We start from the raw sequence: 24,710 nt of genomic DNA on the forward strand, positions 1-24,710 counted from the left end.
TATAGTGTCGCCATAAACCATTTGGGGTTAGCTTGACGCTGTTCGGAATTATTCCGAATGGTTTTAATTCCGAATGGTTTTCATTCAGAATGGTTTTCATTCCGAATGGTTTTAATTCCGAATGGTTCTCATTCCGAATGGTTTTCATCCGAATGGTTCAAATTCCGAAAGGTTTTCATTCCGAATTTCCGAAAAAAACATTTGGGGATTTGCTTGACACTGTTCGGAATTATTCCGAATGGTTCTCATTCCGAATGATTTTCATCAGAATGGTTTTTAATCGAATGGTTCTCAGTTCGAATGGTTTTCATTCCGTATGGCTTTTATTCCGAATTGTTTTCATACCGAACGGTTTGTATCAGATCACTTGCAATGCGATCGGAATAAGTTGTGTTTCAAAATATTCACTCTGACGACACACTACGAGGGATCATATCGTCGTCGGAATGAAAATTTTCAAGCCCGACAGATTCCGATCGTGTCGTCAACCAATCGGTTCAACCGTTCGGAATTATTTTGATAATTGCCAAGTACAACCCCCAGGGGTCTGGAGGTGGCCCACCAGATCCTTCTGTGCGGACCTTACGTGGAACATTTCCTTTTATTACGTACTTAGAGAAAGATTTTTTATCGACCGAGAAAAATAATTTAAAACGCATATCTACATTTTCATCATTTTTTTATGTGGACCTCGAGGGTGTAGTCGGTCAACAAAGGTACACAAAGTTCACTAAGCTATAAGGAACGTTAAGTTCACGACTTATTCACCATTAAGGTTGAGGGGTACTCATAAGCTCGGAGTAAAGTGTCGAGATAGACCAGAGGTATCCAAACTACAGCAGCCCGAGATACCCTCTGGTGCGGGCCTTATTTGGAACAGCTCATTTTATTTCGTACTTAAAAGATCTTTTTATCTCCACGAGATAATTATGAAATTTTAACCATTACCACCCTCATGTGCCATCTATCAGTGCCTTAAAATTGTAACAGAAAATTTGATTTTACATAAATAATTATAAACGAATTTATATTTTGATTTGTTTGTGTGTGGACCTCAAAGGTCGGTCACCAAACAGCTGTTTGACTGTGGCCGTCGGGCAGAAAATATTTGGACACCAGTGATCTACAGCATTACCGTATCTCATTTCGTTATTTAACTTTGGCCATGGCGCGCTTCAAAATTTCAGTATGATCAAAGATAAAAATGACTTTGTGCCGTCATTACGAGGCATTGTTCATTTAATCGTTGACACTTAGGGGGAATGATTGTAAAAACCAACTTTTTTCATTGGCTTTCATGAATTTTTGATGCGTAGAGTGAAAAAATCACGTTATAGCTGCAAATATTGGTCTTTCATTGTCGAAATTAAACAGCAACCATTATTTCATCAATAAATTAAAATTTTCATTTCATTGAAAACGCTAACAAATACGGCAAGATTCTTCGCCTATCTCTACACGGTTAGCAAGTGTAAACTCAAAGATTGTGTAAGCATATTTTAATGTATAATTATAACACTAATTCGGTGATCCATAACGTCTTCATACACAATACCGTAATCTCTGGCATAAATTTTCGTCCGCTATACTTTCCGCCGAAGAGTCGTATTGTACCCCTTTAAATTTCATAGCAACTACAAAGGTTCATATTCGTGTAGTGGCGGCATAAATTTATCACTATCAATGCGGAAGAAAAGTGTGCAATCAATTGGATCTTTCAATAATTCAGTGCAATACAATTAAACGATGCTAAGGAAATATTTTTGCATCAGAATCACACCATAAACCGTTTAATGTCCTGCTGAGTGCTTCACGATCAGCTGGATCTGAATAATTAGCCACAAAAGTTAACGTCTGCATGAGGTCAGCTGAAACAGTATTGCTTAAGGTATGTCAGCTGTTTTTAAAAATCGTATACCAGCTACACTCGGCTTTTCGCTGATTGGAGAGAAAGTCGTGTTATCATATCGGAATGGAGGAGAAGGAATATAGTTATTGAAAACAATGGCGTATTCAAATATGAAGTAGTGATTCACGACGACCGAAAACATCTGCGTACTTAAGTAGCCATGGTGAGCATATTTTAATGCTAACTTGATAAGAAATACTTCCATAACTCAACTGCACAAACGCTCAAAAATCGTCCACCGAATCAAATCCGCTCATCTAGGAGCCCAACAATACGAATGCGCTCAGCTGGCAGTAGCTGGGGCACAATCATTCACCTCCTAAGCTTGGAGAATCGACTACTCAAGTATCACCATCTTTCTCATGGCTCACCACAGCCCACAATCTCCAATTTATCTATACCTTGATTGAAACATGGTAAAGATACTGACTCTCGCCGCGGTGAAAATTTGTACTGTCCCATGATAATGGCTTAGGAAATGTCGTGGCTTATTTGGCAGAGCGTGCGGGAACTACGCAAAGCCCTGTATTTAAAAATAAATAATTGATAAGTAAAATTTTACATCAACCAACATCAAAATTATTCACAACAAGGTTCACAATGCATTCTCACGGGGAAATGGCTTGCAATGTTGTATTTTATTGAAAAATCTTTACGCTCTCGCATGATCATCATAGTACGTCAAACAATATGAATGAAATTTAAATGATAGGTACACCAATTTAAGTATTAACAAAAATTAATGACGGTAGCATGTAATCCCAAAATAAATCCACTGAGTGAGTAAATATAGACTTTTTCCAACCAGAAAATGGAAATAGAGGCAGGATATATTCCTCTCGTTTTTTTCATAGTGTTCTCTCGCCTCAAATAAAAATCGTACAAAAATATCTTATCACTGACAAAACACATTTCCATTAATTTTAATGATAAGTATTCTATTTATCCTGATATAGATGTGATGATCTATATACGATAGGTATTCAATAGAGTTGAGGATTTTATCGAACATGACGAGGAAAAACTTGGTAAGTCGAACTTCGGTGAAAAACCAGACATTTGAAAATTATGAAAGTGACTTCAAGCGGGGAAAAAGTTGGCTAGTCCTATTCCTAACCATTAGGAAGTGACTTGAATGTGCATTTTAGGCATATTTAAAAGCTTCGACTCACATACGATATATTTACCCACCATCTTTTTCCTAACCCCGATAACATGACCAAGTATAGATTCGTTGAATTACCTAGTATCGTTCATGTAAAGAAGAAGAGCTAAAAATATAGTAGATGGACTTGCACACAACCACAAACTATTCAAATAAAGAGAAACAGTTTTATCTAACGTTTCACTTTGTCAAAGTGATGGTAATTCTATTTACCCAATAAATACAATGTATGGTATTGTTATAACATGCCCTTGTTTTATCCTCAAATGTATTCTTGACCATAATACTGAAACATATTTAACTCAAGGTCTTATCGGAGAGGAACTCCAAGGTACTCAACACCGGCGGTTCCCCAAGGAATTATTATCCACTTGCTAAAAATAGTGTGAAGGCAAAAGACTTACTGCCAACAGTAACTTTCAGCTCGAAACCTTAATGAACGCTAGTAAATCGTGCGAGAAAGCGTGACAGGAATTAAATTCCTTTAAAATGATAACACTAAATCTCAACAAGTAAGATAAATCAAATGCATGCAGGAAATGGTATTCCAGGTATATACTTATAATTAATGATTCGCATATTACGAAAAATAATGAGGGATTAATACATTAATAAGGATCAAAAGGTGGTTGCTAACACATTTCAAATAATTTTTGCACTCTTAACGCAAAAAAACTTACCTACGTCTTCATAGGATGAGAAAACGCCATTGTAATATTTTTACTTCAATTTTCCAAAACCGGAAATTTTGTAAATAATAAAAATTTTGAAATTAAATTTAATATTTCACTTTTTGAATACGGCGCTGCAATAATTTTTTTTTACTAATGCCTTCGTAATTTTGCGTAAAAAGTGGTTGCTAAGTCAAAATAACAATTGATTTTTGAAGCATAAACTAATTCATAATATCTTTCTCGCAGGTCTTAGTGTTCTAGGCATATGCTAACAATATATGATTCGCATATCACGAAAATTACAGAGGTGAATGCATCAGGATTGGCCACTACTGAGATGGTTGCTGCTTGGTGGATTATTCAGTGCAGCAGATAATCGCGGAAAATTGCAGGAATTTATTTCTAACCTGAAAATTTATTTCAAATCTTTCAAATTTATTTCGATGCGGAAAAATTCCACTCCATTACGCTAGAATCTTCGGATTTTATCCCATTTGTAATAAAAAATACGTATAAAGAGGGTACTTTGTAAGGGTATTCGGAAGGAGATAAAGGTGATACCTTAGTATTAATTGTCGAGTCTACAAAAATTAGGATTCCTCCCTATACTCTAAGGTAAAAAGGTAAATTAAAATACCAGAGACAGAGAAAAATGTTGGTGGTTGTTTTCGAGAAATGCTGCGTAGGTACCATTATCTGCTCGACGATTCCTGGCCCAATCTAATGACCAACGGCTATCGCCTTCCGTGAACATTCAAATCGGGTCAACAATTGGTTAACGACACCTATATAAGCTCGGGACGAGAACGGTTTCCCTCCCATTCTCTTGAAAAAGCTCCCAGTAGGAGGAGTGAAACGTCGATCAGATAAGGTTACCTACGCTGCATTTCCCGAAAGCAACCACCAACATTGATAAAAGAAGCTGTGAAAATCTTCAGACAGAGAAAAATGTTATCCATGGTATTGTGTACGCACTCATACATATGATAACGAAACTTAAAAGCGATGGACTCTTCGCCAAAAAAGACGAAATATGATCAGTGGAGAAGGAGAATTGACTCGTCATCTTAAGAGTCTAGACAGATTTCGAATATTGGAGGAAAGCAAGAGTGGGCGGATGGATGGAGGTTGAAGGGAGAACAGAAGTGACAGGCCAAGCACACAAATAACTGGTTCTCGCGTGGGTGGATGATACCGGCGGACACGAAGGACAAGGATCACTGGGCGCACGAGTATTACGACAGAGGATCCTCAAGACAGCCTCCAAACGTGTTGCCCCCCAACGCGATTTTAAATGGGTTTACAAAAATCGCCATTCGTGTCGCTAAAACACAAAAAGATTCGAGTTTCTCGGGGATATAATATAAAATTAGGTGTATTTATCGAAATTTATGCGCCATGTTAAATTAAAAGTTTTGGGCTATTTCGCCGAGTCAATTTTTGGGTGGCCCCAAACTTTCTCGACCGATGCTGGTCGCTTTCTCAAGAGAATTCAGAGAATCCCTTGAGAAAGCGACCAGCATCGGTCATACTCAGACCACAAACATTTATACCCTGATTAGGGGTAACCTACCCAGGCGGGATTCGAGCACGCGACCTTCAGTTAGACAGCCGTGGACTGTACTGTACCCCACCGCCATCGAGGCTATCATTTTCTACTTAGTAATATGAAAATAATGTTACCGAATATCGCCTAATATGGAGATGAATATGTGTTGAAATCTAATAAAAAAATAAACTTAAACATGTAATTGCATTCACCATATAAAAATAAATTTCAACGGTTATGAAACACTATCTGAATGAAATGTTAGGAATGTAATCATCAAACATCGAGGGTATACCGAATATAATCTTGGAATACTTCTTGTCTGGGAATTGCTAAGTTCCTACAACTATCTTCCACACAATATGATGCCCTAATTCAAATGGCACTGTAATTCTCTGACTTTCCAAGCCTCTCCAGGCTATTTTTATAAATATTTTTATTTATATTACCCCGAAGAGCACCATATGGCTTTTAAATCCGGGGTCTGCATCACATAACAATGGACGATGTATAGGTGCTAGGGAATATTTGGGTTTAAATTTAGGTGTTACAGCTATATTTCTTGGAATGCCAGGGTATGGTTGGTTAAATACGTTGCATTTAGATTTAGTAGTAGTTGTAGTGATATTTATAGGGTACGTCGGCGGCTAAAGCCATTTTGCACCTCTTACTGACAAGAACTGGAAAAGGGGAACAATTCCGGTCCTAAAATAAGGTGTAAGTAATTTACAAGAGGTATCATTTATATTTTCATATTTTTTAGATTTAGGTATGGAAGTTAGACTTTGGCTTTTGCTTCCATTAGAAATTATATGAGTGGGTGAGAAGCCAAGGGGCACAAGTGATATTATTTCTCAACAGAGTTAGGTACAGAAATTGATAAAAGACAGATAGTGTGAGAAAACGATACGAGTGAGTCTCTGTTGTGTGCTGACATCGTGTGCAAAACCAAATGCTTTACTTGATATCTAGTCGATCTGGTTTGTTTAATTTACCTAATTTCTGTCCCTAACTCTGTTTAGAAAAATTATCACTTGTACCACTTGGCTTCTCATCCCCGTATATGTTTTAGGACTTTTTCTCTCATAAAGGTTGATTAGGTGTACCTGTTTTGTGAAGGCAATGGCATTAGTTATGTAAGAAATTTGCTTTATAACTGCTTGTGTAAAAATGGTTTTTGAGGGATTTTTCGATTTTTTTTTGTATTTAGTATTTTATGTTTTGTATTTTAGTTTTTGTATATATTTGTGTGAGATGAGACCTATCAACCAGGCTGGTACTTTGCATTCTATATTTTTGTCTTTATGTACTTCCTGATTTTATATCACCACCCCACTATATGGTCGATTTGTAACAATTTATGGAATAATAAATAAATAAAAATATCAAAAAATATACAAATGAATTGTAACGGGTCATCGGAGGACACGTTACGACTGCCGACTTCCCCCGAGAACCGCCACACACTGTGCTGCTATTTCTTCCTCTGCATCCCTATCTTCTCCCCGAGAGGGTGACGCAACAGAAGCGGTCCCCTCATCCCAACCCCTTCTCTCGCCCACCCCCGGAGGCCGGACGAGACGATATGCGCGTGCAAGGACGGGGGAGTGGAGGAGTTGGCGGTGGAGGAGACGACGCGTGGAGGAGACGCGTCCTCCACGTGAACGCCTCCCACTCCCCCGCGGTCGGAAGTGCGTGGAGGCGGGAATCCCAACTCGCGACTCACGCCGGTGATGCGACTCAACGCGGAACGAATCGCGCGATCCGGAACACGGCGGTGAAGAGCCGAGACCAGTACAGGGTGGAATTATTGAAAAATTGCAAAATGATATGAATTGCTATATACCTTTACTAAAAAAAAATAACTAAACATAATGAAGAAAAATATATATGGGAAGTACACGGCGGTGAAGAGCTAAGACCAATATACGATGAAATTAGTGAAAATTACAAAATAATATTAATTGCTACACACCTTTACTAACAACAAAAAATAATTAAACACAATGAAGAAAAAAATATATAGGAAGTACACGGCGGTGAAGAGCTAAGACCAATATACGATGTAAATATTGAAAATTATAAAATGATAATAATTGCCACACACCTTTACTAACAACAAAAAATAATTAAACATAATGAAGAAAAATATACATAGGAGGTACACGGTGGTGAAGAGCCAAGACCATTAAGGGATGAAGTTATTGAAAATTACAAAATTATATAAATTGCTACTTTCCTTTACTTAATACAAAAAATAATTAAATTTAATGAAGAAAATATATAGAAAAGAATTTAAAAATTGAAAATATATAAAATAAAAAACTATTGACTTTAATATTAGCAAAGCACAATATAATAAAATATAAAAGAATAAAAAATAAAAGTAAAAAACAGAGGAAGAAGGCTTTAGGTCAACATAGGCTGAAATTATTATAAATTACAAAACGATAAAAATTGTAACACTCAACAAAAAATAATAGATATGTGGAAATTGATGCTTACGACCAATAATATAAAATAGAATGAACAAAAATATATTGGAGAAAATAAAGAAAAGACATGGAGGTGAAGAGTGTTGGGCAATATAGGTTGAAATTATTAAAAATTACTAAATGAAAAAAATTGCAAACTGAAACAAAAATTAAGGAAAATACTTTATAGCAAAAATTAAGAGAGATAAAATAATAAAAAATATTTACTTCATTATGAATTCTTGTGAGCAATTGTCATAATAATTGTTCCTAATTATGTTCTCGATGTTAATTTTTAAGTTTCTGCTAACACAAACAAGACACTCCTCACACTACACAGACAAATGCGCACCATCATATTTGCATTGTAAACCGCTAGGTTGGGTTGTGCATGGTGTACCGGTATATCTTTGATAGCGCCTATGGCGCGTAGTGGTACCTCAGGTTCCGAGAAATGCGAAGGAATGAACCGCCGTCAGACCAGGCCACCCTAGGTCCCGTGCGGCAATAGAAAGAAAGAAAGATTATTTATTATTCTAGGACTGATGTCCTCTCAGAACAAAACAATTCACAAAGCATATATACATACTTCAATATATTTGCTCAATTACTCATTTACTCATTGTGAGCAGTAATAGAGAAAAAAAAATATTATACAATATCCAATCAGTGATACAAGTTTTATACAATGTATACAACGGTAAGACATACAATTTAAAATCAAAATTACAGCGTGGCGGTAAGCAATAAGCTATAGACCTTTGAGTTAAATAATTTCAGAGACCGAATTTCTTTCGAATAGGGTAGTTCCCTTCATCAAAGAAAACGAAAGGCATTGATTGCGATTCGCTACCCAACATTAGTGTATTCATAATATACAAATTATTTTGTCTTACAAATCCCTGCTAGCAGGGTACTCTGCTACCTGCTAGCCGCCTGCATCGTAGCGCCGCTCACAGCCTCGCCCCATGGTGGCCTCGCAGGGCGGCAGCTGGTATCAGAATGATGTCACACGGGCTTTACCCAGCATTCAGACTTAGCTGTCGCGTTTTCGCGCGATTGAAATTTTTTCCTTTTCATTTAATTACCAAAAATAGATATCGTCATTTAAAAAACTAAAAGCGTGAAATACGTACTCCAGGAGTAATAATCTTTCGATTTAGGTAACTTAAAAAAAATAGGATAACACCCTATTGACTGAAACCGCTATCGCCCCTTAGCAGATCCCTCCCGCCTCGTCTCGCCTCGTAATCGAACTTTAATCGAAATGAAAAGATCGAATTTTTAACAAAATCGAAATTGAACCGAAAGATTGATTAATCGAAAAAAGTAAACGGTTTTTTAAAATACAGTTTGTACAAAATTAATGTAATTATATATCACTAATTGTGTTAACTCGTAAATTTAGCGTCTAAACAGGCCTTAATAACAAGACAATGACTCGTTCACGACGAACGAGTCTCTCGCGAACGGCGAAAACATCTCGCACAGTTAGGGACGGATACGAGGAAGGAGCTGGGGGAGAAGGGGCGGGATAGATTCGGGAGATAGCTCCGTGGACATCTCCCTTTGCCTCGTTGATCGTCTCGACCAAGTTCCTTCGCTTCGTTTCAGTCCGCGGGCAGGCCAAGCCGCACACATACCACTCCCCCCCACCACTTACTCGTCTGACACGCCTCAAAAGACTGAACGCTGTGAGACGGCCAAACTTTAAAACACACACACGCGAGCGAAGCGTCGCTGGATCGCTACGTCCCTACCACTCGCCCTAAGTATCGCGTATATAGGTCCTTCCCTTCAGTTGACGGACCGATACAATCATCGGCAAATCGACGATGTGAATTCATTTTCGTCTCTTCTGCATTACTCGCCGGAGTGCGGAAGATGCCGACGGGAGATAGGCTGAGCCAACGTGCTGGAGAGCGAAGCAGTTCTACAAGGAAGTACTCCAGTGACACATTAACAAATTATCAATACTCGGAGCTTAGAAAATCATCGGAAAATCAACGTTGTGAATTAATTTTTGTATCTTCGCGTCACTAGCCCGCATCGCCGGCGTATATCAGAGGCCGACAAAAGAACAGTTGCGCCAACGCGCTGGAGAGCGAATAAATTCGATCAGGAAGTTTCCCAGTGACATATAAACGACTCATCAAGACCTGTAGCTAAGACAATCAACGTTGTGACTTTATTTTTGTATCTTCTGCATCACTAGCCGGAACATAGAAGAAACCGACGGAAGAAAGTTGTGCCAACAAGCTGGAGAGCGAAGCAGTTCGGCCAGGAAGTACCCCAGTGACACATTAACAACTAACCAAGACTTGGAGCTAGAAAAATCATCTTCAAAATTGCATTTGTAGCCTCTTGTATACAACTCCTGATTGGTCCCTGTCGGCACTGCAATACAGGGAAGACTGGCCATATAGAGATAGAGCTTCAGCCCTGGGGAGCTACATTATCCAAACTACGACCAATAGACAACTCTATACCCAGTGTCAAGTGCCACGGAGGTGTGTGAACATAATTGCCAAGCTTCTTTAGCGCTGAAATAATTTTTCACGAGTGATCTTATTGTCTGGAGACTAAAACAGTGTCTGGGAACGGGAAGAAACTCACAGGATATTCAAGGAATACCTCAGTTTACGACAGAGTGCAGACGGAGGTCAAAGGGGCAGACGACAACTTTACCTAATACTTGTTGTCCCTGCCAAAGTTTTTCCTAGTTCCATTTCAACCGTTTCGTAGCTGTCTTGAAACGACCACTGGCAAGGATATGAATGACCTTCATTATAGTGTCAAGGAATAGAATTTACGTCTAACGCCAGCTAATAAAGTGTAGAGATCTTCCTGATAATTTGAAAGACCCCAGCGGTCATTAAAATCCATTTTAGACCACTTATACTATGATCTCAACTAATTGCTCTAATTTACAACATTGCCTTCATAGTGTTTGAGAGTAAAAACCGTGGAGAGCATCAACGAATTGTCTTCTTGAGACTGAGTAGGAGCAAGTGAAATCGCTCCCTTACAAGGTGACAAAAAGAAGGTAATCCCTTTCTATCAAATCTGAGGTGAGACAAACTGAGATTGGAATACCTCGGGAACCCCGATTGGGAAGAAAGTACCCACGTGTTTTTTTTAGCGCGAGTGAAAGTGAGTTCTGTTGAGAGAAGTGAAAGGGAAGTGCTTTGCCCATCATAGTGTGTTTATCCATTGCCCGTTCCCCCCGGAGGAATTCGGGTCTGGGAGGCGTTTGGAGAAGAGGAGTTGGGCAGTTGGGGGTGGGTTGTCTGAGGTTGTGAGGGGGCAGCGACAGCCTTCAAAGTGGCGGGGGGCAGGAGGAGGGGCGGAGGTGGAGGGGGCACCTCCGCCCACAGCTCCAGGAGGCCCCCGAACCGGAAGGAGCACCACCTAGTGCCACGGATGGGACTCATCCGAAGAAAGGTAAATCATCACCATATAGGAGTTCATATCACTACAGGAGTATCCACTCCCTCGGTTCCATTTCTTCTCGCCAATCGCCGTAAATATTGGCGCTCCAGTCGCTTGTACACTTGTCAGAGAAAATTATATTAGCTTCTCAGCTAAAAGCATGATACGTCGAAGCATAACATAAAATTGATTTATTCATGCTCTATAATTGCCTTCATTGCATTGTGGGAAAGTTACAGATAAGTGGATATTATTAAAATATCCTCCATTAAAAAATACATTAAATTCCTAACTTTCATTGTGCTTCGTGAAACGGCACCAGAGTAAATTCAAGCAAGAGATACGATACGCGACGAATTTAATAGTTTATTTCTAAAAAAATAGAAAGTAAATGTGATTAAAAATGAAAATAATATTTGAATAGAAAAGTTACAAATATTTTAACAGTGAAACCGCGAACTGGTAACACCTTTAAATAACCTGTCATTTATAAGTAATATTGAATTCTCCTGTTATGGTTTCAAAGATTTTTCAAAATTTTCAGTGTCATGTTATAGTAGTTGAATTTATTTATGAAGTTGAAAATTTAAGCGTAATATAATTCTTATGCTTGCAATGTGCCGCTGAGTAGGATAAATGGAACCTGCTCACAAGCCTTGAGGCTTAGAAGGACCAACTTATACATGCTAATAACTGCATATATTATTACTTAAAAAAAGATCATGTCAACTATCAACGAGCTTAGTAGTTAGCAATAAACGATTAGATTCCCCGAGTAGCGTATCTCTTGAGGGTTAATACGTATATTGACAAGTATCCTAGCGACTTGAACGCCACAATTTATGGAGGGATTCGATGGAGTCGCAGGAGTGAAGAATCCCGTACACAATAATTGTGATCATCACCATGGTATGAATATAACTAAAGAAATCACACCATCAAATCCCCATTATAATCACTGTGTGCAGACAAGGATTACTGTATGCATGCAAAATAAATAGACGTCTGTATGTCCAAGATGATTTGGAAAATTGATGACAGTAAAGTATGCATTTAAAATCGACATTAGGTCATTAAAAATTCTTAAAGAACTCTTAATTCTGCAAAGAATTTCATGTAAATTTATAGTTGGTATATTTATAATGAATTTACTTCGGCGCCGTTTCACGAAGATGGTCAATGTATTTTTTAAAGGAAGATATTTTAATAATATCCAATTAGCTGTAACTTTCCCACAAGACCCTTTAAGGCAATTATATGGAATGAATAAATGAATTTTATACCATGCTTCGAAATCTGAAAATCATGTTTTTAGCTGGTAAACTGATAATTTTCTCTGAACTCAAATGCCGCATATTTTTTTGAAAACTAGAAATAATTGTAACACACAATGCCTTCTGCTGATATTGGTACCTAATTAGTGAGCGAGTTCGAAACGTATTATCATTTCATTTGCAGTGCGTGGAGTGCTGTGCATTCACGTTAATAACCATTCCTCTATAATTCCTGCTTGTAGCATATACGTGCAGAGGTAAAGAAACAAAAACATTAAACAGATCGGACAACACCTGCGAGCTTTTGCCAGCTCTGAAGTTGCATTGAAAATTCCAAGATGATAGCCTAGGTAAAAAGCAAGTAATTCGTTAAACATGATGATTTCCCGGCGAATTATTTGCGTGAAGTCTTTCCCAGATTTCTACCGGTTTCATTTGTTGTACTAATATCATTTAAGTTTCAATAACAACAACTTCTGGGACAGTCTTGATAAGGAGACAATGGAGATCAGACTTAATACTATGATTACTTTTAATCTAGGTACGCGATATAAACTTAGCAATGCGTGGAATCCCATTTTAAATACAATAAAAATGATATAACTCCTCGATAGGCAGCGATTCTTCCGGCTTTCCTTCCGCGTGTATCCATTTTGCTGGAAAATATTTCGCCAACGTTCCAGTCGGCTTCTTCAGGTCCATTGAAGTGTCGATGCAGAATTCAGTGGACTTGAGGTGCAGATGCATTCTGCATCGACCTGGGCTGAAAACTCGGAAGATTCGCTGTCCACCGTCATAATCTCCCCGGAAGCCTACTTGGGCACCTTAGATATAACTCCTCCTTTTCATCCGAATTGCCTAGATCTATCCGGCCGATCTGGAGTAACCTAATTGCTGTGACTGTTAATTGTTACATCTCAACGTTTATTGTTCAATCAAGCTTAATAATTCACCCTGATGAAGATGGACGAGTCGTCCATAGTAAACGAGAAGAAATCCCGAGAAGACTCCAAGAACTTGATATGGTCTTTAATAGTAATGGAAAAATTTTCTGCCCAGTATCAAGTACCAAGAGTATTTTGCATGCATTAGAATAAGTAACAGTTATTTTTGTGACATGAATATTAGAAATAATGGCTCATTTGTTTTTTTACAATGTTTGTTTTGCCTTACACATTACCTACTTCGTTCTAACTGATCATGAAGGCCTCGAGTTTGGAGAGAGAGAAGGGATTTTAAATGGGATATATATGAAAAATCTTTCTCTATCAATCGAAGTTCCATTATGTATCATAATGCTTCAAAAAATATGTTTTTAGCAGATAAACCTCGCACTGATCTCTGCCATCGTCCAGAATCGAGTTTGAAATGCAATTATTGCCCATCACATGAAAGGTTAAAATATTAAGAGCCTCTTTCATACTGTCTGGTGAGCGCTAATAATAGGATGATACAGCCCTCGACTTCACCTGGCGCTGATTAAAAGTTTCGATTACGTAGAAGTCAGATCTTATACATAAGCTAACCGTAGTTCTCAATAACGGACAGGTAAAGTTGAAGGCTTCAATTATCAAATACTTATCGTTAACAAAACATTATAAGACCGCCCCTAAATGTATTAAAACAATATATATTCACAGAAAAATTAAAAGACTACTGTCAATAGAATACGATACTGCAATAATAGCGAATAATCACTTTTAGCTCCGAAATAACAATCTTTACACCATAAAGATTTTATACGATTAAATACAGAGGAAAAATTTCATATTAGAGATAGATATAGGAAAATGCTGTAAGGGGTCCACTTTCTATATCTTGAAACTTTCAACTATGAGCGTATGTTTTTACAAAAGTAACACGCCAGGAATAGCGGTAGTGATGCCTGCAATTATTGTAAAATAAGAAACCCAATCAATCTAACTTGATTTTGACATGAGTGACGGCCCATACCTTTTTTCACCGCTTGGCATAATTACATTCCAATGTCCTTGGAATATGTAAGCCGCAACACCATGCTATATATATATTCAATTGAAATCATATGATAGTGCTTCTTGAACTCTAGTGTTTGAGTCATTTTCTGATTAAATTTAGATTACTGTTTAGTGAACCTCGGTGAAAATACATGCCCTACCCCTGACGTAACCCCCCCGTGACGTGACCCCGCAGGGTATTACGCATACATAGATAAAAGAGGCGGTAGGTAGCACTCAAAGAATTCTCGTCTCGATCCCATTCCTAAGTATCTCATAACATCCGCTTGTGTGAAGGAGGGCAGTCGAAGGATGGAGCTATAGTTAAACATATACATCACACCCCCGGGCCTAAAGGAATTCCTGTCCGTCTCGACGCGGAAATTCGCTCAAGGAACTCGCTCCACTCCGGCACCACTTCGCGAGTAAACAAACGGAGTCACTTCCGCATTTGATTTTGGTGAGTTCACCCGCCACTAAAAAAGCGATTGAAGGCGAATATTAAAAAAAAGCGCATTTATGAAGAATCTGAGGCTTTCCCGGCGAATGACTCGGGTGAACTCATTGAAAGTCGTTGTATGATCTTAGTTTTTCCCAGCGTATCAGGTGCAGAAAAGTTTCTCGGGTTTTCCATATTTTCATTTCTATATTTATGTGGCAACTTCTTCATCTTAAATATTTAAAAAAATAAATAGGAAAAACAAATACTATATCAGAGTTACTGAACATTAATCATCATAAAATCGTCTTCGTTTTGGATGAAATTAAGGAATTTTCAGATAAAAATTCGCTAGTATGGCATTTTTAGGCTTGTGAATGCATGTTATAACGGATCATTGAAAGTCTTTCTGCAGTCAATGAATCACCTAACCATAAAAAAATACTGATTAAGACTACAGAACATAATCTCCTAAACACGTTAGAAAACACCCATTCTTATGCCCTAACCGCTGGCTATTTAGGAGACCTACATAATCATTTCTATATTTATGAGAAAACTTCTTCATATTTAATATTATAAAAAAAAGAGAAAAAAATCCTATTTCAGAGTTACTAATCTTCATTGATCACCTTTTTTTGGGTGAAATTAAGGAATATTCGGATAAAAATTCGTTAATATGGCGCTTTCACGCATATTAATGCATGTTATAACGGAAAATAAGATACGGTAGTTTATATGTGTACTTTTGGCCTATCTTCGCAACCCTTTGCTTAAAGTCAAGTTTTCTTAAAAAAAGTTTTTGGGCCCTATCAATGCAAATAGCAAGCAGATATTTACTTCATATTTAGTCTAACCCTTTTCGCTGACAGCGTATTGAAGAAAACACAATAGCTATACCACCAAATATGACATGAACTATCAGTTATCTAACGGCACTGCAGGGGGGCTGGCATAATATTTGATTGGTTTCTAAAGGCTAGAAATGAAGATTAGCAATGACCGTAAAAGTAAATTTCTCTGCCACGCTGACGATACCAGAGTCATATATCGAAACGTAGGCCATGGATAATGCGACCCTGATATTACTATTTAATGTAGTATGTATAAAATCCAAAGAAGATTCAAGTAGGCTGGAATGGAATTTTTCCCTATTATAATCACGGAAAATTACTTGTATAAATTTGAATAATGCCATACAATTGATAAATCACCTTAACGACACACATGGATTGGTAAAGCGGTGTCAGAGCTACGGCTACCAGCAGTAGGTGTAAAAGCTACAGCTCAGACAATAAATTCTATCCAGGTGGCATGTAATCTACTAAAAATGATGATGACCATACCTAGAAAAATATATGAGTCTGCGATCACCCACTCCTCCCCATAGGAATAGGCAAAAAGCTGGGGTACATGGTTTCCAGTGGAGAAATTCCAGCCTCTTCTTATCACAAGGAAATAGATACCTACATTTGTAAAAAAATACTGAAATCTGGAAGAAATCAGTGATATGTTGCAGCTCACTTCCGTGGCCCAGGATTAGTCAGCACAAAATTTATACCCCAAGCCATAAAAATACCGATGTATCTAAATCTTACGTGCTACGTTAGTGATTACGTGTTAGGTGTGTGCATATTAATGTACCTCGGTTATCAATATCCTTCACTCTAAGGATATTAATAACCGAAGGGGCCTGTAAAAAAATGAAGAGCTTACACGCAAAATAATACTTTAAAATACAATTCAAATCGAGAGGTTGGCTGGTCACTGCGGATACTATACTCATCCGCAAGGACCACTCGGGAAACAACGAATCCATCCTACCACCTATACACATAGATAGAATCTAAACAAAACGCGCATTGACGACATAATATCGTGGACCTGAAAAAAAGTATAACCATAAAATACTAAAGTATCTAAAAGGTTAGCCGCAAATAACCGCCGCGTGTTAGTTTTTTGATGCGAATGAATTTTATGGTATTAAAATGTGTGCTTGGGAGACTGTGAAAGCATTGTCTACGACGCGACGAAACGGGAAATGCATAAGTGGAAAATCACTCCCACGATAAATGACTTTCGAAATGCGAATATGAACGGTAAAATGGGAGTATATCTGTGGTATAGTACCTTGACTGCCCCATGTGGATCGGCGACTCTCTAGCATTGTAAACGCTGCGTCTCCTATGCCGTCATCTGACGTCGAACGCAGTCCAATGAAGGTCGATTCCCTACCTGCAACAATGAGAAAAAAACTGAGTTTTTTTCCTTGGAGTAAGGATAAGACGGTGGGTAGCCAGTACCTTCCGCAGTAAGCACGTGTACCGATTACATAGTTATTTATTTATTGTTAACAAATATTAAATATAAGTAACAATCATGCATAACAAATTATGTGGTTTAAATACAGATTGACCAAAACAATATAACGCCAATAATTTACGAATTTCTCCTTTAAACTTGACAGAACTAATTCCAAAATAGTTAACTTCTGATGCTGCATCTTCACCTAGGCAAAGGAGGCTTGAGAAGCCACAGTTAAAGGCATAGAAAAAAGGTTGATTTTTTTCTAGTGAAGATTGTCCTGGAACGTGTTCCTATACTTATCTTAAAATCAACATTCCCCAGGAGATCTGGGCAGTCTATCCTACCATTCACTGTTTCAAATGAGAAAACGAGGCCAGAGATATCATGTCTGATCTTAAGTGGCAGCAGCCCTAATTGAACCTCCATCATTATCACAGGAACATGAAAGTATCACGTGACGAGGGAAATTTAAACATGGGATGGCAATCGAAACTAAATGAAAGTCAATTAAAAAATCAGTCAGAGAGTCAAATCAAACCAGTAAAAATTCAATTGTTTCGTTCCCGGGAGCGAAATGTAGAAACGAAACGAAAAAGAATTAAACTCGGGGAGCTAAACTCAGGATCGAAACGAAATCGGAGTCAAAAGTACTTCGGGTCTAAACTAAACTAAACCTGTGGGACGAAACGAAATACATATTATGTTCCGCACCGGAAGGACCACGTGCTTAACTTTCCAACAGTTTAGTTTCAGTTTGTACCTCAACATGATAATGTATGCGTAGTAAACTTGCTTATATGGTCTAAGGTGGTAAATAAAAACAGAAGAAAACCCAGGTACGAGTTCGTATCAGTTCAAAAAAGAGTTCACTAAAACATGAGAATGTATACAACAACAAAGCATGAAAAAAAAACAAAAATTAAATTTGACTAAAATTTTAGTGATTTCAAGCGAAGCATTAGAGTCTGGGGCAACGTTTATTTTCCTACATGAATCGGTTCATTAAAAATTTAAACTCTGAGAGCCGTGGATGAACTAAAGATATCTCACCTTATTGTTCACTGCCTCCCAGCGTAGCCGATGGGTTTCGCTGAATTTCTTCTTAGGAATTTTCGACACTAACAATTCACACATAACACTTTCACTCGCCACGTCTTCAATAACTCACTAAACGGCGTCATCAAAACACAACACAGATAGCACTATAAAACTGGAGTCTTAATACACTAATGATCAAAACACAAGGTGGACAGACGAATGGTTATCTCGGCCGGTGCGTTGGAGTCAGTGGGAATTCTTTGCACGCCGTCTCAAGGACGTAAATTAGCCAGTGAAAATTGAATATTGATTATACATCATAATGTTGAGTTTATTCTTGGAGATTCACGATGCTATTATCGGAAAATTCCCGTCAGTGCATCGTCCTGAACTAATTCAGTTAACACTTTCAATTGCCACGTTGACGATCACTGCATAATGATCAAGACCTAAACATGACGCAGAAAACACAACTTTAGCCTATACAAGCCAATGAAGAAACACAAGAAGAAACAAAAGAGTGATAATCTCAAATAAAATGAAAATTATGTCAAGACGTTTAATGTTAGGAGCCTTGAAGCGGGGCTGGACGACCCGGAAAATGTAGTCAAAATTCACTCCACAGTAAAATACCCAAATGGTTATGCAATACAGCAGTTGAATTACAAAAAATAAATAAGCGCGTTAGAATTCAGTAGCTAAGCACTCATCCTCTGGACCTAAAGATATGTTTCGCGAAGTTTTAAGGTCAGAAAAATCTCCACAGTGCGAGTGCAGCATCAAATAATCCGTCACGGAGAATCGATCCGTGGAACCTCTGATTCGTTGCATATTACTTTACCCACCACGCCACCGGAACGATTGTGTCCTTAGGCAGTCTTAATGCTGAATGTGTCGGCTGTGTTCATAGATGTCCCGACGAGAGTAAATTCCATCCTAGGTGAGTCGCGGGCGAAGCTTACTTCGGAGAATATGGGGATGAATTCGTAGCAAGATGTTTTGCGCGTTGTCATAATGCGATGGATATGAGCATTTGCCCGGCATAAGGGGCATAAAGCTTTTAAAATTCCCGGTTGTATGAGAGCTTTTCGAGGGCAAAATTTTGGAAGACAAGCAGTTCCAAAACTGGCCGCTTTCAGACGCCAACGAGCTGTGCATTAATTTTTTCCTCCACTGTACGTCTTCCTGCCTATTGTTACTTCGACGATTGTCTACATCAGGCCATCATTCCTCTCTATATGTCTAATGTAGTTCTTCATTCATCTCCTCAGGGATTTATTTAAAGACTTCTCTCCTACTCATCCAGCATTTCCTTATTACTGACTCGGACCATCCATTTTATCTTATTAAATTTTACGATAGAAACACATTTTTAATGTCACAACTGCTTAACTTCTCTATGCCTGTCAACGTCCAAGCCTCGCTTCCATGATGAAATATGCTCCATGTATCATGCAATAAAATATTTTCTTGATCCAATGCTTCCACACTAAGCTGTTATTAAAATTTTTCCCTTAGTAGCATTCCGTCATAACCTTTACTATTCTTCAATTTCTTTCACGTTTAATTCATCGCTGGTTATACCTAGATGGCAAACTCTTTCACTTCTTCAAGATTTTGTTTCCCAGTTCAATGTTTTTACTGGAATCAGATGTCAGTACATTCTTGATATATTCTTCGAAAAAAATCGAATACCCTCAAGGATAAGAATATTGGCGAAGCTTCACCGAGGCACGAGGCAGGCACAGAGCACCTCACAACATCAGTACACCTTGAAGAAACTCGTTGAACTGTGAAAGATAAGAAAAAGCTGAGGTCAGTGAGCAGAAATAAAACCAGTCATACAAAAATGGGCTCACGTGCCATATTCCATGGGGTAAAAAACATTTTACCACGTAGCGTTTATAATCAGAACGATTATCGAGGAGTTTACTTTGTGGAAATTCTTTGCAATAAAATGAAAACAGCCCTGATAATTTTCCATGCTTATTTTTCTACACAACCGGTTTCAACGCCTACACGCTTTTTTTTAAGAGCTGTTATTTATCATACATGGTAACCGGCTGAGTTATTAAATAAGTGCAGATAATTACTACGGCTTTTTCCATATTATCAGCGTCATAGGCGGATCTAGGGGGGGAGCACGGGGGCACGTGCCCCCCCCCCCGAGACCCTTAAAAAATATGCAAGATTTTTAACACGGTCCCATTATCATTGCGTTCGTTTTGTATTACGGGGTACCCTTGTGTCCCCCCAGAACAAAATCCTGGATACGGCCTTGATTGTGCTCCCCCCAGAAAGAAATCCTGGATCCGCCCCTGATTAGCGTTTATAAGTCCTTGTTATCTAACCATACAATTCAATTGGTTCATAAAATATAATAAAAACTTGTAAGAATGAAATTTTCAATTAAAATTTTGATCAATTACCATTCCGAGACATCAGCTAATGCAGTAAAATCGACCAAAATAAAAACGTTATATTTCACCAAGCAGAGAGTTCTTTAAGCACTTTTTAATGTTTGAGGATTTACATTTTCGATACACAAAATAAGAAATGAAAAATTCAAGTGGTAAATTCCATACTAGCACTTTACTCCCGACAATGTGCCCGCCAAGGCCAAAGATAAAATCAGCACATCGATCATAACATAATATTGTAGATCCCATGATCATGAAGTATTAGCGAGGAATTTACTAACTGAACTTTCATTTTTTTCTCTTAAGCAAATGACTTATTTATATTTTTACACTCGATATTGCAGATATTTGATGATGCATTTGCATTCCTTTGCAATAGGTAAAGTAATTAGGAACGTCATTGGCTTCTTACGAACAGCCTGCACATGGATAAGTTAAATTGTATAGATTTTTCAACGAATAAACACATAGATGCACTCTGGAGCTAGAGTTAAATAAGGGGCTATAAGAGGCATACTAGCATGACTCCTCAAAGAAGCTTCGATAATCACTGGCTTCGTTTGAAAACGCTCCAAAGCGATACCCTATATCTTTAATTGATGGCCAACGGCATTAATTTGGAAGAGACCAAAACGAAATTTCAAAATGGTCACAAAAGTAAAGCCCTGGTGCATCCAGTTCATCTTTTATAAACGTGATATGTACGATATTCACGCCATTAATTCGAGGACCCTCGTGAGAGTACCATTTGCAGCACAGAATGGGATGATTGAAGACAAAACGTGCCGAAACGGTAGGTTGGCGAAGGGAGCAATTATTTAGCCAGAGAATACAGTAACAGCATTCATGGCTCCGAAGAAGTACCTTCACTTCACATCGTCCACCGTGTGGGAAGAAAATATCATAGGCAAGTAATTTCTGATGGCCACATTGTAATCAAGAATGAATTTTTTCGTAGAAATAAAATTCGATGATTCAAGCGTGATGGAATTGAATTTTTCCATATTGAAATTAATACTTTTCTCATATATTTTCCACGACTATAAACTTTATTACGACCAATGTTATTACATCATCTTCAAGGAACATATAGCGTGACCACCACACGGTAATCACACTATTTTTACCTTGAATATGATGTAGTAACACTGAAACCTAGGTCATAATCGTAAAAAATATAACCGTGGAAAATTGCTAGTATTTATTTCAATACCTTCTCAGAAAATTAAATGGCAAAAACCTGAAAATTTTCGCCACACCGGGAAAAATATTTTATTCGACGTAAAATCCTTTGCACAAGTGGGTAATTTTCTACGGATTCCTTGTTTAAATAGATATTCAACGGTTAAATAAGAATATTTTCGGTTATAATTAGGTCCCAAAAAGACCTTGTAAGGAGAATACTAACACCAATAAAATAGGACTTTATAAAAAATTGAATGCTTAAAATCCTTTAAAAACTTAATATTTTTAACTTGGAAAACGTCTTTTTTCGTAAATCGCATGGCCTTTTTAAAGTGCCAATTGTGATCAAATGTACCTATACCTAGCACAAAAAAACTATTCTACTTGAACTGATTCTATTTCTTTCGACCATTATTCGGAAACTTTCTTTGGATACCTACCCTTATATTTGGATACTTATCCCGGAAACTAGCAAACACTCGATAAATATCCGTTTATAAATCCCTAATATTACGGTATTTTTCGAACTTATTTACTGCAGCCACCAGGTATTGTAAAAATAGTACGCATATGAGTAGAGGCAAAGAAAAAAAACACCTCGGTTTGAGCACGCGGGGTGGGTATAAAATAAGAGCCACGATTTCGACGTCCTCAAAAGCCCCATATATGAAGAGAATGGCGCACGCTCCCTCGGTAGAGCTGTATTCCCCGCCATCTGGATCCAAAAATGGAATTAGGGAGGCGGAATAAGGAAGAGACCATGTGTCAGACTGTGTATTAAGGGAAGCTTACGACTCCCTCCCAAGTCCCTGCCTCATGTTGATGCGTTGCGCAGCTCGGGAGAAAGTAAGCAGGCTGGTGAATAAGATGAGTGAAAAGATTTGGAGGCCGGGGAGGAAGGTGGATTCCGAGAACAACGCCACCGAGGCGGGAAGAGAAACAACATAAGCTGGCGCGAGTAAGAAGGATTGCAACCGAGTCCTGAGAACGGTATTCCAGGATGAGTCAATAAGGAAAGTGATGGTTCTGAAACGGAATCCGTGCGTAGCTTTCCGCAGCGTTGTTCACGATGATTGCCAAATTTCGGGTCCTCCAGCCGCATACAGGTAAAATATTTGGACCAAAATATCGAATCCCGCAGGAACTGCGCGAAGGCGTGTATAAATATAATAAATTACCATGCTCCTCCAAGATCATGTGAGAGGATTATAAGCCAAGGGTACAAGTGATTTTTTTCTCAACAGAGTAAGGTAAAGTTAATTGTTAGAATAAATACACAAAACCTTGGTTGCCATGGGATACAAGTGAGTCTCTGTTCTGTGCTGACATCGAGTGGAAAATCTAATGCACTACTAAACATTTAATTGATCTCGTTTGTTTTGTGTACATAAAAATCTGTACCTAACTCTGTTTAGAAAAGAGAAATCACTTGTACCCCTTGGCTTCTCACCCACTCATATGGTGTTGGTGAAACATGCCGAGGAATGGGGACAATGAAGGAGCTCGTAAGAGCCACAAATAAGAAACAACTGCTCTCGTCAGCCATTGCAGAGGATGCTTGGAGTGAGGCAGGCCACAGAATTGATTTCGATAGAGCGAAGATTGCGGCAAAAGACAGCCGCTGCCATCCAAGGCAGATCAGAGAAGCTTAGAAAATCCACAAAACACCTAATATTAACAGAGATAATGGCTGCGAAATCAGCAACGTATGGAAGAGAGTACTGACCAATCGGCGCACAGGGGGAACGACGGCCAGGCCTAAATAAGGCCGCGAAAAATCGCTGAAGGGCAAATTTCAAACATTTACACAGACATTTTTTTCTTCACAAATTTACACTGTCTTAAATATTTACGCGTCAATGAGTCTTTCCTATATCTTAACCTTCTTCAAATAATAGGTGTAATTTAGCTCCGTTATCGTCCCCAATATGAGTTTAAATTAATTATTGCATCTAGTTTTCATGTAATTACGGAAAACCCGTGATCTAAAAAAATTTAAAATAGAGAAAAAGAAAAAATTGAAATCAATTTCTACAATAGCTATTCTATTATTAATATAAAAAAGACAACAACAACAAAATAAAAAATAATAAAGAGAAATGCTTCATATATCAAAAGTATTTTACAATACATTTTCTATCATTAGTTTTAAGTTTCCTTTTTCATGCAAATGCAACGCAATTTTTCACATTAACGCAGCCAACGATACACATACGCCATTGTTTAATCATCATTATGTAAACTGGCTGGTTGGGATGAGTTTGATACTCACCGGCACAGCTTAGCAGACGCGTCTTCAGCGCGTCCATTACGTAAAGGAGAGACTTCTCGCCTTCAACCTGAAGACGAAAGAAGGATGGCTTTCGAAACTGTAGTCGGTTAAAAAGTACAGACTTGCTGGAGAACCCAGAATTTGGCAGTGAGTGGAAATGTTTGGGACTCCTGAGAATGGTTTTCCAGAATGAGTCAAGAAGGGAAGTGATGGTTCTGGAACGGAACTTTCACCGTCAAGGGGACTGTATAGAGGAGGCCCAATTCCAATTTTTACGCGTTCAGGTTTACTGTACGATAAAGCGAGTATGGATTCACACACACAACGAAAGGTATCAACTTAAAAACAAACACGAATATCTCGAATGGTGAAGGTAATTTTAATTTATTTATCTATACCATCCCAAATTCATTCATGCCAATTAATTAAGGAATTTTCAGATAAAATACATTAACCTGGCTATCAAGGGCAATTGAATGCTAATATAGCAGCACAAAGCTACAGTTGTTTATATATTTACCGAAAGAGTATTATAAATTTGATCAGCTTATGGAGAGGCGCTCGAAATATTCTAACAACAATTTGACCTGCGCAAT

General features: G+C 38.1%; 1 protein-coding gene across 2 annotated transcripts in view; it reads left to right on the forward strand.

Moving 5' to 3' along the window:
• Nucleotides 1–24,710, forward strand: part of LOC124168785 (voltage-dependent L-type calcium channel subunit beta-1) — a 788,354-nt gene that overhangs the window by 594,370 nt on the left and 169,274 nt on the right. Inside the window, exon 1 of one of the 2 annotated variants that reach the window (XM_046547095.1) lies at nt 9,364–11,215. The exons of the other annotated variant lie outside the window; for it this stretch is intronic. Within the exon in view, the coding sequence (XP_046403051.1) occupies nt 11,195–11,215 (21 nt within the window). The 5' untranslated portion in view covers nt 9,364–11,194. Of the gene's footprint in view, nt 1–9,363; nt 11,216–24,710 lie in introns of those variants that run through there. 2 annotated transcript variants of the gene reach the window in all.

Source organism: Ischnura elegans, chromosome 12 (genome assembly GCF_921293095.1).
Source record: "Ischnura elegans chromosome 12, ioIscEleg1.1, whole genome shotgun sequence".
In the NCBI taxonomy this organism is placed as follows: domain Eukaryota; kingdom Metazoa; phylum Arthropoda; class Insecta; order Odonata; family Coenagrionidae; genus Ischnura; species Ischnura elegans.